This window comes from Bactrocera neohumeralis, unplaced genomic scaffold (assembly GCF_024586455.1).
Source record: "Bactrocera neohumeralis isolate Rockhampton unplaced genomic scaffold, APGP_CSIRO_Bneo_wtdbg2-racon-allhic-juicebox.fasta_v2 cluster10, whole genome shotgun sequence".
NCBI lineage: Eukaryota > Metazoa > Arthropoda > Insecta > Diptera > Tephritidae > Bactrocera > Bactrocera neohumeralis.
Window position 1 is genome coordinate 8,295,618 of NW_026089623.1, and position 15,300 is coordinate 8,310,917.

Sequence of the window (15,300 nt, forward strand, 5' to 3'; positions counted from 1 at the left end):
AAAGTCACTCAAAAGATAAGCTCTTAATATTAATAATAGGTTGTCAAAAAAGTCTTGCGGTATTTTTATTGATTTTTTTTTATTTTTATTGAAATTGAAATGAATTTCTGATGACTCATGCCCAGCTCTTGACCGATGCTACGGCTGCTACTATACCGGTCTCTTTCGACCAATTCAGAGATTTTATCGCAATTTCCGACGACAGGCCTTCCGGAGCGTGGCGCATCTTCGACCACCTCTACACCAGAACGAAAACGTTGAAACCATCGTTGTGCGGTGAAAATGGAAACTGTATCGGGTCCATAAGCTGCACAAATTTTATTGGCGGCTTGAGATGCATTTTTGCCTTTATAGTAGTAGTACTGTAAAATATGCCGTATTTTCTCTTTATTTTGCTCCATGTTTGCGACGCTATAACTCACGAACGACTTAAAAGAAACGAAAATCAATCAAACACGTGTTAGCGCGTGAAATGAGCTTTCCAAAAAGGTATAGCATGACCCGATGCGACGAATGAAACTAGAACTACGCGCTTTCAGCGCCAACTAGCGAAAATGTTTATAACACCCAGAAGGAAGCGTCGGAGACCCTATAAAGTATATATGTAAGTACATATATAAATGATCAGTATTTTGAGCTGAGTCGATTTAGCCATGTCCGTCTGTCTGTCCGTCCGTCTGTCTGTATACATATATACGAACTAGTCCCTCAGTTTTTAAGATATCCTTTTGAAATTTTGCCTACGTCATTTTCTCTTTAAGAAGCTGCTCATTTGTCGGAACGGCCGATATCGGATCACTATAACATATAGCAGCCATCTAAACTGAACGATCGGAATCAAGTTCTTGTATGGAAAACTTTCACATTTGCCAATGTAGCTTCACCAAATTTGGTATAGGATATTTTCTAAGGCAACAATGTAATCTCCGAAGAAATTAGTCAGATCGGTTAACTATAGCATATAACTACCATACAAACTGAACGATCGGAAACAAGTTCTTGTATGGGAAACTTTCACATTTGACAACGTATCTTCACGAAATTTGGTATGAGTTATTGTTTGTGAAAATAATGTAATATTGTTCAGATCGGCTTACTATAGCATTTAGCTGCCATACAAACTGAATGATCGGAATCAAATGCTGGTATGGAAAACTTTTGCATTTGACAAGATATATTTACGAAATTTGGTATAAATTATTTTCTAAGGCACCAATGTAATCTGTGAAGGGTATATTAGCTTCGGTGCAGCCGAAGTTAATGTTTTTTCTTGTTTTTAAACTATTTTTTGTATTTGTGATATTCATACTTATGTGTATACTTTATTACATATGTACATATACATATATTATAAAAATTAAATATGTATATTATAATAGTGATAAATGTAAATAAATCGTATATTTTATCATTCAAAACTTATATTCACATGTATCATGACCATATGTGTTTATGTTCGCTTTCGCGAATTCAAATCATATTATAACTTATCAATGATAACATGTGCGCGCTGCTCATATGTACATATGTACATACATAAATATGTGCGTATGCCATTGGCACAAATAACGCATACACAAACCTACATATTTGTATGTGTTCACATGTAGATATGTATGTCACCAGCAAAAATTACAAATATTGTTCCACAAAAACAACAATCGTTGGAAAAGCATCATATATGTATACTACTTATAAGCGTACGCATGTAAATATGTGCGTATGACATTCCCACACAAATAATGCATACACAACATTGTATGGATGTATTGGTAGCCGCGAGTGTAAAGTGGCTACCATGGGACAAAGAACATTTGCAGTCAGTTGATTAACAAACAACAGCGAAGTAACATCGTGCGCCGCTTGATTGTTTTATGATACTACATATGTACATATTTATGCGCGTACCTATATGTGTTTGTTCAAAATGAATGACAAATATTGCTTTATGATTTCCGATGCCTTTGGTAATATGCAATGTCTATTGTGTAATATGTGTGTAAAGGAGACCCGGGCATATAATTTTAGGAGGCACTATAATACCTTCCAAAAAAAATATACTTGGGCATAAAAAAACATGAACATACCGACTACCTATGTTACCTCGTTGCTGTCTGCAGCGCAACTGGCAGGAAAATCAATTCATTATCCCACAGTGCAAAACTGTTTTTTTCGCTTTCAATAGCGACTGAAATAAGAGCGTAAGAATACGTGTGCTGAGAGTAACTGCTCATGTGAGTCAAAACGCCCATGTATGTTCTACAAAATCAACAAATGTCTGAAATAGCATCAGCGGCGTCACAAGTCAATAGGCATGGCAGCCAAATAGTCGATGCCCAAATTTGTAGAAAAATACGCAACAACAACTTTTTCATTCATGCAACTTGCTTCATTCATAAAAACAAACACCATCACATCTCCCCGAACAAGCCCTTGCCGACAAGCGTCTTTTCGCGATGATGGCAAAAGCTAAAAATCATAAATTGAACAATTTCTGATATTTGTAATGGAAGGAAAAAATGACAACCCCGCAAATATAAGTATTCAAATATATTATAATAAAATTGAACATAGTTTAGTTTATGTCTGATTTTCAAGTCAAAAATGTGCCAAGGGAATATTCAGTATTCCTCTGATTTATTAATGTATAGTGGATCTACTTGCTTATGTATATATTTTTATTTTTAATAAACCACAAAAATCTGTATCTTTGATTGTGGCATATAACCGGGATTGACTGTATTTGTCAAGGAATGTAAAAAATATTTTTACGCGGCTTGCAAAAATCTCCGTCGATATGTATGCAAGCTCATACAGAAATATACATATTTATGCTAGTTTGTTGGAGAAGCTGTTACAGCGGCAAGGGAACCAGTGGTAATTGGCGATCATTCGTTTGTGTTTTCGGCACAGCTCGGATTTTCTACCAACAACACAATGTTGTGATGCTTTGTTGTCGCGTAGGTCCGTTGACAAAACGTGTATATGTATGTATACATAAAAATGTGCTATGTAGACATGAGTGTACATATTTACATCCAAGTGTGGCATGTTGACAACTTTGCAAACATTATGCGTATGCAGAAATTGATGTGTTGAACACAAAGAGAGCGACAAACTTCAAGCGACATCTGTCAAATATTAAAATACACACGGTCTTATGGACAGAGTTATGTAGCCGTGCAGCTGTCAAAATAACTGTATCCTTAAGAACATGTGTACTTTAATATTTTACAGATGACGCTTGAAGTTTGTCGCTCTCTTGTGTTCAGCACATCAACCTTATTTCTAAATGATTTTACAATTAAAAACCAGTTTATTCTTTCAAATGCAATATGTTGATTTCATTGATTTTTTCTATTATTTATTGGAAACTTAACAATTTCAAAATTTTAATAAAATGTTCAAAAAAAGTTAAATAATGCGAATTACAAAATTGTCCATTTCAAAAATGGAAATTTCTCGACTTATTGATTAAAATTAGTCATTTAATTTCACCTGCTTCTTTTAACACAATTTAATCCATCTACATTAAGTGCAATATTTGTGTTTAAAAAAGCTAGGCTCAGTTGGCATGCTATTGAAAAAGAAAAAAAATAATCCTGAAAATATAATAATAAAAGAAAACTGAAAGTAGAAAAAACCTGGAAATGATATAATGCAAAACATTATAAAATGTAAATATTTATTTCATTAATTCATTACTAACCCGAAAGTAAGATGCTCTTAATCAAAGCATTCTGGCTTGCAACTTACTTAAGTTTTTTTATTTTAGCATCGCGCTTCCTATGTCGTTCCCTATTTATTTCTTGCTTTTCAAACCATTTGGAATTTTTATATAACAGAACAGTCAGTAAATACTCTAATAGTTTAATTTTATGGGCGAAACATGTATTGGTTGTATCAAACCATTGAGGAAAAGCACTTTCCGTTTTTTGTTTTATGGCATACAACATCAGACTACGAACATTTACATAGTGAGCAAATTTGCTAAAGAGCTTGACGTACCACATCATCTGCAGTCGACACACTTCGAAGACCCTATCACTAGGATTGACTAGCCTTAAGTAGCCGTCATCCTTATGGTTTTTAGCTCTGATTTGGGCTGCCGAATACAGCGTTAAATCGCTTTGTGTCTTCGTCATTGCTTTGGTGCATTTTTCGCAATGGATTTTACACAAAATTTTTTGGTAAATACCATAGCCAGTGTAATACCGCTTGATCTGGACGTCAGCTTTGTCTTCCTCTTCAACAAAATTTTCGTCTGGAATAGTGAAGGATTCCAGGTCGAGTTGCTCAGATTCCTCTTCGTTTCCCTGTACATCTAGATGGCGATCTTCGGGGCCTAGGATAGCTCGGACTCTAAAAAAAAAATTCTTCAACGCATCGTGATTAATTTTCCCAAGGAATATATACCTCAATTCCTCTTTATCCCTAAATAGCTCTTCGCTCAACTGAATCATTCCACTTATTGTGAAACAAAACCCACTAATACACTTAACCTGACTAGAGACTGGAAGCTTGATATGGCTATATGCCATTTCAATGCCAGCAGCGACCGAATTGCTCACAACGTGAGTTGCACGTTAAACGTGGGGCCTCTGTAAGTTTTGGGCATATTTTAAAATGCATATTGCTCTGATCGATAGAGTAAAGTTTTTTTATAACTTTGAAGCTGGCTATGCCATTTAGAGTTGAAATATCATATTTCATAAATGTGTTACGGATGGACTTAATAAGGTGGTAATAGTCATATAAACAATATATTTTTAAACCTTCGTGCATATAAAAGGGGGTTTCTTCTGTAATTTTTAACAAATTGAAAAGTCAAGAATTTTAAGGCCCTTGATCGCAGACTAAAGCCTTTAAGTTGAGATCTATTGACTTTAGTGATGGGATGTTTTTGCTCAAAATTTCTTTCATTTCTGATGGAGCAAGTCCCGTCTTGGAAATGTAGTATGAAAATACATATTTCCAATTGGAACATAACCCTTTTACCATAAAAAAACAACACTTACTACCTATAATCATATCACGTTGGCCATCCCCATGATCCACAAACCCATCAATAACATCCCTAACTCTATTATAAGTTAGGTCGGACTTTATTGAGATTTCATCAAATAACAAAACGCAATTCCGTTCTAAAACGGACATTTTTTTGGAAATTTTTTCTAAATTTCCCAAGACATTGGCATCGATACCAGGGACAACATACCTAATTGGGCGCCAACGCAAAAGAGAACTCTTGCTTGGTAAAGCAAAATCTAAATTGTCACGCATGAAACTATATGATTTGGTGGACATATAATTAATGTTTTGTGCCAATGTCCTTTCATTGTCTCTATAAACATTGCGCTTGGTAACGATCATCCTAGCGAATGTTATAGGGTCAGAGCTTGAAGTTACATCTGCAACTATTGCACGTGTTTCTAGGTCTTCATATTTTTGTCTAAATCTTTAATCACCCCCACTAACTCTTCGATCTTTTTATTTAATCTAAGCGTATTACTTTGGCAATACCGTGCCGATCGAGCAAATCGTTCGCGACTGTCTAAAGCAGAGCGTTATTTTAACCTACTTTCCTCTAATATGGAATATTGTTCGAACTCTTTCAATGTTATGTCGTCCTCTTCTACTCCTACAGCTACTTTAAGACGTTCATAAGTCGCAGTGATGGGTGCGCACACCTAATTAGAGTCAGAACTAGATGAGCTACGACTTAGTGCTGGCTCTAATCGTAAACATGGAAAAGCCCCAGGCAAAAGTTTGTATTTAGTGACAAACTGCGAGTCAAAATGATTTCGGCAAATAAAAAGGGTATCGGAAGGCGACACAACTAAGTTGCAAGCCTTTGCCCAACTCTGTCGAACATCTTCTTTATTTGGAAACTCGAAAATCGTCGCCTGTCTGGAAGCACAACTGCGAATGCAGCACCTTCTCCGTGGCAGTAGACCCTTCCACAAATGTGGAGGTGCTTCTTCGTATCCTAATTCTTCTTCTTAATTGGCGTAGACACCGCTTACGCGATTATAGCCGAGTTAACAACAGCGCGCCAGTCGTTTCTTCTTTTCGCTACGTGGCGCCATTTGGATATTCCAAGCGAAACCAGGTCCTTCTCCACTTGGTCCTTCCAACGGAGTGGAGGTCTTCCTCTTCCTCTGCTTCGCCCGGCGGGTACTGCGTCGAATACTTTCAGAGCTGGAGTGTTTTCATCCATCCGGACAACATGACCTAGCCAGCGTAGCCGCTGTCTTTTAATTCGCTGAACTATGTCAATGTCGTCGTATATCTCGTACAGCTCATCGTTCCATCGAATGCGATATTCGCCGTGGCCAATGCGCAAAGGACCATAAATCTTTCGCAGAATTTTTTCTCTCGAAAAGTCGTAACGTCGACTCATCGGTTGCTGTCATCGCCCAAGCCTCTGCACCATATAGAATTATGAGCGACTTATAGAGTTTAGCTTTTGTTCGTCGAGAGAGGACTTTACTTTTCAATTACCTACTCGGTCCGAAGTAGCACCTGTTGACAAGAGCAATCCTGCGTTGGATTTACAAATAATTACATACAGAAAAAAATTTATATCTATTTATATATTATTCATACTACTCTTATGTTATATACATATATATATATACGTACATATATGGGTATACACAAAATAAAAGGACATATTATACTTATTACTAAAAAAAATATTTGCCAGATTTTATTGTTAGTAAAATGTAAATTTGGTTAAATATATATGGCATTCAAACCGGTACATTATTGACACACCCTAATACTGCCGACTACACCTAGAAACATTCAAACGTACTCTGCACAATGCGCAACACATACACACTTCACATGACTTCGCTCTGCCCGCGCATCGCTCATCACATATTTTAAATATTGGTTGAAAGCGCGTAGTTCTAGTTTTATTCGTCGCATCGGGTCATGCTATACCTTTTTGGAAAGCTCATTTCACGCGCTAACACGTGTTTGATTGATTGTCGTTTTAAGTCGTTCGTGAGTTATAGCGTCGCAAACATGGAGCAAAAGAAAGAGAAACAAGTAAGGAAGGGCTAAGTTCGGGTGTCACCGAACATTTTATACTCTCGCATGATAAAGTGATAATCGAGATTTCATTATACGTCATTTACATATTTTTCAAATACCGTATTTTTGTTAAGTTTTATTCCGCTATCATCATTGGTTCCTAATGTACTATATATTATACAGAGAAGGCATCAGATGGAATTCAAAATAGCGTTATATTGGAAGAAGGCGTGGTTGTGAACCGATTTCACCTATATTTCGTACATGTCATCAGGGTGTTAAGAAAATATTATATACCGAATTTCATTGAAATCGGTATAGTAGTTCCTGAGATATGGTTTTTGGTCCATAAGTGGGCGAGGCCACGCCCATTTTCAATTTTTAAAAAATCCTGAATGCAGCTTTCTTCTGCAATTTCTTCCGTAAAATTTAGTGTTTCTGACGTTTTTTGTTAGTCGGTTAACGCACTTTTAGTGATTTTCAACATAACCTTTGTATGGGAGGTGGGCGTGGTTATTATCCGATTTCTTCCATTTTTGAACTGTATATGGAAATGCCTGAAGGAAACGACTCTATAAAGTTTTGTTGACATAGCTATAGCAGTTTCCGAGATATGTACAAAAAACTTACTAGGGGGCGGGGCCACGCCCACTTTTCCAAAAAATGGCGTCCAAATATGCCCCTCCCTAATGCGATCCCTTGTGCCAAATTTCACTTTAATATCTTTATTTATGGCTTAGTTATGATACTTTATAGGTTTTCGGTTTCCGCCGTTTTGTGGGCGTGGCAGTAGGCCGATTTTGCCCATCTTCGAACTTAACCTTCTTATGGAGCCAAGGAATACGTGTACCAAGTTTCATCATGATATCTCAATTTTTACTCAAGTTACAGCTTGCACGGACGGACGGACGGACAGACAGACATCCAGATTTCGACTCTACTCGTCACCCTGATCACTTTGGTATATATAACCCTATATCTGACTCTTTTAGTTTAAGGACTAACAAACAACCGTTATTTGAACAAAACTATAAGACTCTCCTTAGCAACATTGTTCCGAGAGTATAAATACGGCATATTTTACAGTACTACTACGATACAGGCAAAAATGCATCTCAAGCCGCCAATAAAATTTGTCCAGTTTATGGACCCGATACAGTTTCCATTTCCCCCGCACAACGATGGTTTCAACGTTTTCTTTCTGGTGTAGAGGTGGTCGAAGATGCGCCACGCTCCGAAAGGCCAGTCGTCGAAAATTGCGATAAAATCGCTGAATTGGTCGAAAGAGACCGGTATAGTAGCAGCCGTAGCATCGGTCAAGAGCAGGGAATGAGTCATCAAACCGTTATAAACCATTTGAAGAAGCTTGTAGTCACTAAGAAGCTCGATGTATGGGTGCCACACGAATTGACGCAAAAAAACATCTTTGACCGTATCGACGCTTGCGAATCGCTTCTGAATCGCAACAAAATCGACCCGTTTTTGAAGCGTATGGTGACTGGCGATGAAAAATGGATCACTTACGATAACGTAAGGCGTAAACGGTCTTGGTCGAAAAGCGGTGAAGACGTTGGCCAAGCCTGCATTGACGGCCAGGAAGGTTCTTCTGAGTGTTTGGTGGGATTGGCAGGGAATAATCCACTATGAGCTGTTGTCCTAAGGCCAAACGCTCAATTCGGACCTGTACTGCCAACAACTGGACCGCTTGAAGGCAGCACTCATGCAGAAGAGGCCATCTTTGATCAACAGAGGCCGAATTGTCTTCCATCAGGACAACGCCAGGCCACACACATCTTTAGTGACGCGCCAGAAGCTCCAGGAGCTCGGATGGGAGGTTGTTTTGCATCCACCGTATAGTCCGGGTCTCGCACCAAGTGATTACCACCTGTTTCTGTCCATGGCGAACGCGTTTGGTAGTCTGAAGTTGGCCACAAGAGAGTCCTGTGAAAATTGGCTCTCCGAATTTTCTGCCAATAGGGAAGCGAGCTTCTATGAGAGGGGCATTATGAAGTTGGCATCTCGTTGGGAATGCGTCATCGAACAAAACGGCGCATATTTGGCTTGAATCGCGTTATTGTAACCAATTTTATGAACAATTGAAAATTCAATAAAATACCGCAAGATTTTTTTGACAACCTATTATGTAACGTAAGAATTCAACAGTCTTTATTTGACGAAACCTTCAATGAATTGCAATCATATTTGGTATGGTATCTTATTTATTTATATTGTTTTATAGCCGATAAATTTATTTATTGTAGTTTCATGGCTACATTTTGCTTAAAGACCAAAATATTTATATTAAAATTAACCCAATTAGGAAAGAGGTTTATATCAAGGTAATTTCTTTCATATACACTTAAATTATTCAAAATATCACATTTATTGATATTATTATCAAAATAAGGTCCGGAATTCTTTGGAGCAGCGTAAAGTTCACAAGTAATAACGAATATCATTATATGCAGTATTTAATTAGCGAGTTATCGCATTTTTAATGGTTACCATACGATTTCTCAAATTTTAATGCTGTACATACAGGTAAAAGGTAGTATCAATAGCATTCCTCCTTAGTACTGTGATAATTTGCGAGAGTTGTACGTTAAATTTATATGCTTTTTGCAGCCCTCAGATGTTCTAACCTTTGAGAATACAGTTTGTTGTTTTAATTTTGCAATGATCCGATTCCATTCATCTGTAACTCAAATCTCACTTGGGTGCCAAGGAACACTTATACCAAGCACCGTCGCGATATCTAAATTTTTTTATCAAGTTATTGCTCACCCGGAATCCGATTCACCTTGTAATCTTGATCATATATGTATATGGTATATAGAGCTCTATATACAAACATTTCATACCATATTTAGTTTATGTTTTGCAATTTTTTCCTTATTTCTAATTCCAGTCTTATTGTCTATTTCTAAATGTTGACTTTATCGACTTTGTTTGCAAATTCAACTTCTAATTCAGTTACTGGCGCTGGACTCGTTGCATTTGTGTTAGGTCCACCTGAATTCAATTGCTTGTTGGCTCTCCCTCGCATCATTATATCAACAAAATTTGCAAAGGACAAATATTTTCGACACTTTCTACGGCAACGTGAAAATATGTGAAATGAGATGAGCTTTTGTTGACTACTTAAAGAGGGATAACTCACTAACTAAACATGATAGGGAAAATAAAAATTATACACAATTTCGGTGCATATACGTAATATCATAATGAGTGAAATCGGACAAACACAACGCCTACTTTCTTTAAATCACAATTTTAAATCCCATCTCAATCTGTGAAAAAATCAAGTACCAAATAAACTATAGGAATAAAACTTTTAAGAAAGAGTTTATTTGAAACATACAACTTACCCTTGTGCCAAAAAGGGGTAAAATCGGGTCAACACTTTCTCTATACCCCATACTCGTATCAAACATTTCGAAATTCAGATTAACTATATCGTAGATATCGGACAATTTGTGAGTTAATATAACAAAGAGAGCATCTCGTTCTAATAATACTTGTAGTGTTTGCCCCCATATATGTATGTAGTTACTTAATAAAGAATTTTAAAAAATCCGTTCGACTTTATACCTTATGTAACATATTAGTGAGATATCCTATTGAAAGTTTGCGTGCATTTTTTTCCGGTAATTGTATATCGTGTTACCAAAAATTGATAATATTGATAAATCGGATTAATAGTAAACTTAGCTTGGGAGCTTAGCTTATAGTGAGTATACCGCATATATCCGTCAATATCTCAATCTTAGGGAAATTAAGTGAATTTATAATACAATATTAGATGTACCATATTTTAATGCAGAATTACCACAGCTCATGTAGACTATATACAATTATATATATTTTTGTTATGATAACTAAATTTATGCCAATCGTTAAATCAAACATTCCCCTTGCCCAAAATACACGATAGTGTTCCGACTTTTATCCTTACTGTAAACTTTTTATGTCGGTCAATATGCCCTGAAAATAGCAAAAATACGTCTAGACTTGGGTCTAAGTCTCATATCCCAAATATAGTGAACATTCATCCCATGGTTGATGTTTTTCTCATATACGCAAAATTAAATTTTACTCCTATCTATATATCATTTGAGTTAATTAAGTTGATTTTAATGTAACAGTAATATACAATATACGATTGTAATCCTCTCACACTTCATTTACTAAAGTTTAATTTAAAAGGAAGATTTTTTTTATAAAATTTTAGCTGACACGAACTAAACCAATGTAATAAAACTAATTCTGCGTTTATGGATAGAAGTCAATTTTGTTAAAGTATGTAGCTCAAGTTGCGTATTTTATTTTTGCATTGTGATACTTATTATTTACGAGACTATAGAAATTGTGTACAAAATTTAAAGCTCGATATAAGAGAACATTATAATATTAAGTTTGCAGATGTCACAGTACCATCAAGAATCGGGTGAGAATAACACAACTTACATGGAACTTCCTTAAATGCAAATATCCAATTCGCTACATAACTTCAAGTATAATATATCTGTATTTCTTTTAAATGCAGTTCACTTTTTAAATTTTTATTACGATATTCTATATGTAGCATTTGATATATGTATATGTATATCTAAATACAGTAAAGATATTATAGTTATAATTTTTTATTAATAATAGATACGAAGGAGAGTGGTATAATAACAAGAAACATGGCTACGGTGTAACTACATTCCGAGACGGTTCATTTGAAGAAGGGAAATATAAGAATAATATTTTAATGACAAGCCAAAAGAAGAAGCATTTGTTTCTTGCGCGATCACGTAAATTTCGAGATCGCATCAACGTAGCTGTAAATTCGGCACAAAGGTCGTTAAAAATGGCAATGCAAAGGTCTGATATTGCCATTTCACGTACTTCAACTGCATCTGACAGAGCGCAAAATGCCGACATTGCAGCTGATAAAGCCCGCATTGATTGTGAAATCGCTGTTAGTATGGCGCGTGAATTTGCTCCTGATTTTAAGCCATCAGTTTTAGAGAGGTTTCAAAAACTTTTTTCTCGAAATCACTTTAAATTAGGTCATTTGAGGGGAAACTGCTCTTCATTACCTTATAATGAAAATAGTAGATCATCAAATAAAAGAGGATTCTTACTAAAAGAATTGAATGAACCGGATCTCAATGTGTCTCTTCGACAGCAATCGGATATTTTGTCTAATTCTCTACCCCCACAAAAGCTACATGTAACGCCACAAACAGATTTTGCCCATTTAGTTAATCAACCAAGTCAATTCGGTAACAGTTCTTTTGCTCATATTAATCCTTCACAAATCAATGATGAACAATCGAAGCAGTATCAAGAAAATATTCAACCTGATTTTATTAGAAACATTGAGATGCAAGTTCACAATTTGAATGAAGAAAATAGCACTTCACCACACATCCACAGAATGGGAAAAAATTACATCGCAGTTGGACAAAATCAAACCAATACTTCTGTCAACAGTTATATTTCGAACGCTAATTCCGACCAATTGGATGGCTATATGTACAATAACTCTGAGCGCAGAACTAACTTATTGTCAAATAACTCAACAACAAATTATAGTGAACAACTAAAATCTCATCAGCAAAATTCTACACAAACATTCACGCAGCCATTGTCTAATCAACTTTCCCAATTTTATCGAACGTCACCACAAAAAAAAGAAATATTAGGAGAAACAAGAAAAACAACAAGGCCACCTCCACTCTGTGAAACTGGTCAACAGTTATCTATTGATTACTTTGACCACTATAAGAAGCCTCCTAGTCGAGACTCATCCACCGATCGATATGCTCGGGCAGCTAGCCACATTAGCTCACGCCAACCTTCGATTGATCAATCAATACCTTCACAATCACGAAATATGCCATCGCCTAATAAGGAAATTAGACAACGAGAGGGCTCACATAATCCAGATAATGTATCGAAATCTGTTAATAATAAAATAATGACTAATATGTCAAATCAAATGCTAAATGCGGTAGAAAAAAGACCGTCAATAAATCAACCTTTCGAAGATGTTCTTTTGTATCAGCGAACATTAGGTCAAGATATTATTCCTTCCGCAGTTACTCCTAAACGAACCGAAAGCTTGTATACTCCTGCCAAAGTTTTTATTCCAAAAGGGACCACGGTTAACTCTAACAACTATACAGGAAACAAACCAGTAAAGGTATGTATATTTATTTCTTTGCCAATTATATCAATCATTCTCCATAGATAGGCAAAATTTTGATGACTAGGGTTTTAAACATATAATACATAAAAGCGAGTATTTATCCATACAATTATTTCTGAACACATTTAATTAGTATTAAGGTAATTTGTATTTCACTAGTTACCTTGAGCTTTATTGGTTGCATAATTCTTTGTATAACACCAAAATTCGACACATCTTAAAAACATATTGGCTTAAGCAGTTCCCAGTAATACATAAGTATGTACATATGTATGTACTCTTCTATTAATCAATTAGTCAAAATTCATTGTTTTGAAATTTTGAAGCGTAAAAGCTTAATTTTCCTGGATCACAACTTTGCTTCTTTCACTGAAATAACAATAAGGTGTAAAACTCTCAGTATTGTTATGTGGTATGCGTTGTTCGTTAAATTTGTTACAGCTTGTCAATTGTGAATGCACATTTCTACGCCATTTGTTAATCGTTGAAATTTCCAAAATATCAAGTAAGATTTTTAGTTGTTTCTTAAAGCTATTGCACCAATACATGTACTGACCAGATTCGGCGGAACGCTCTGAAATAATGCGAAATATAGTACTTTCAGTAAACTATCTTTTTGCATTGGATGTCATAAACATACATATGTATATTCTCTTAAATAATAATAAGTAGTGTGCGGCTACCAGATAAAGATTCGCGATGTGGTTGTTGGTTACTGTGGTTCTACTCAGGATTCAAAAATATTAACAAATTGTTCATTTTTAAAAACCGCTCTAATTGTTTTTCGGGACAGAAAAGGTTAGCTGTTAATTCTGCATATCCACTTAACAATATTATAATATCTCCGTAAAGAAGTATAGTATGGTAATGCTCAACAACTTGAATCAGAAAAAAGTAAAAAGTTTAATTTACAGTCCAGTAAGTACAGTGTTGGAGTAGCTTTGGTGTATTAAAAGGCGGTTTCTGTAGCCTAAAGCAATTGAGAATGGCTATCCGCAATAAAGAAAGACTAAAATTCTGTAATAAATGGATTCTAGTTTATTGTATTCTCCATAATATTTTAATTGATGACACGGACTTTGGGGTATTAGTGGAATATCCTTGAATGCTTCCGACGAATTTGAAGACGTAGGCACAATTAGTTTAGAAATGAAAAAGAAGTGCTGTACAACCTTACGTTTCAGTATAATTCACCTTTTTAAAACAAAACTTTTTATTGATGAATTCTTATTATAAATAATATATTTGTATTTACTATTTATTGGTCTTTGTTATGCTATTTTTCTTTAATACGTTTACTATAAATTTAAAATTCTTTTTACTCTAATTAAGGTTTTCTTATTTCGAGGTCCTAGGCCAACGTTTGTTTTTCTAGCTTTTGTTGGTCATGTAACAGGCGTATTTCTCATTATCAACTCTTTGTTGTTCTATGTTCAGGCGCATTTCATAATAAGAAGCTCTTTTTTATTTTAATATGAGCGAGATTGCTTAGACTGTCTCATGGTTTGCGAGTTTTAAATTTTGCTCCAAGTGATCGTTTAGGGCGGGGAGTTGATACGTCTAACTGGGAAAGTGCTGACTCAGGTAATAATTCAATGGAAGCCTCCAACTCAAGGTGTAGATCTAACAAAGGAAAAGCCGATGCTATTGGTAACCACTTTAACACGTTCGCGGACGCAAAAAATTTTAGGGAGCTGCAAAAATATACAGGCAATTATTTTTGAAACTAGTTGTAATATCCGAAATCTAATTAGACATATATTATAATAGTAGTCAGAACATCGTATTTTAACCGTTATATACAATGAATGCTATAGCATAGCATCCACGACGATATAGATACTATTTTTCAACCAGAATGACGTGAGGAAATTTGTAAATACACGGAGAAAAGATAAAATAATATGAAACTATCTAATGAACCAATTGGTCATTATTTTGAAATGTGTATTAATTACAAAAACTTAAGATTTTATAAAATTAAATGAATAAAAATTGGCTTTAAAATTTGAATGCTATAGCATTCACGTCATTTTGCATCATTATGAAAATGA

General features: G+C 35.4%; 1 protein-coding gene and 1 long non-coding RNA gene across 6 annotated transcripts in view; one reads left to right on the forward strand and one right to left on the reverse strand.

Moving 5' to 3' along the window:
• LOC126765047 (radial spoke head 10 homolog B-like) overlaps window positions 1-15,300 on the forward strand; it is a 199,337-nt gene that overhangs the window by 52,104 nt on the left and 131,933 nt on the right. The window contains exon 8 of the mRNA XM_050482631.1: window positions 11,701-13,240. Coding sequence (XP_050338588.1) covers window positions 11,701-13,240 — 1,540 coding nt within the window. The remainder of the gene's footprint in view (window positions 1-11,700; window positions 13,241-15,300) is intronic.
• On the reverse strand, window positions 3,323-14,455 carry LOC126765111 (uncharacterized). Of its 5 annotated transcripts, none has more exons than XR_007668260.1 (4): window positions 14,441-14,455; window positions 13,410-13,820; window positions 3,710-6,543; window positions 3,323-3,644 (listed from the first exon to the last, which is right to left on the reverse strand). It is a non-coding gene; the product is annotated as an uncharacterized LOC126765111 (long non-coding RNA). The 5 variants fall into 5 exon arrangements; XR_007668259.1 differs by lacking the exon at window positions 14,441-14,455 and adding an exon at window positions 13,930-14,099; XR_007668257.1 differs by lacking the exon at window positions 14,441-14,455 and adding an exon at window positions 13,887-14,099.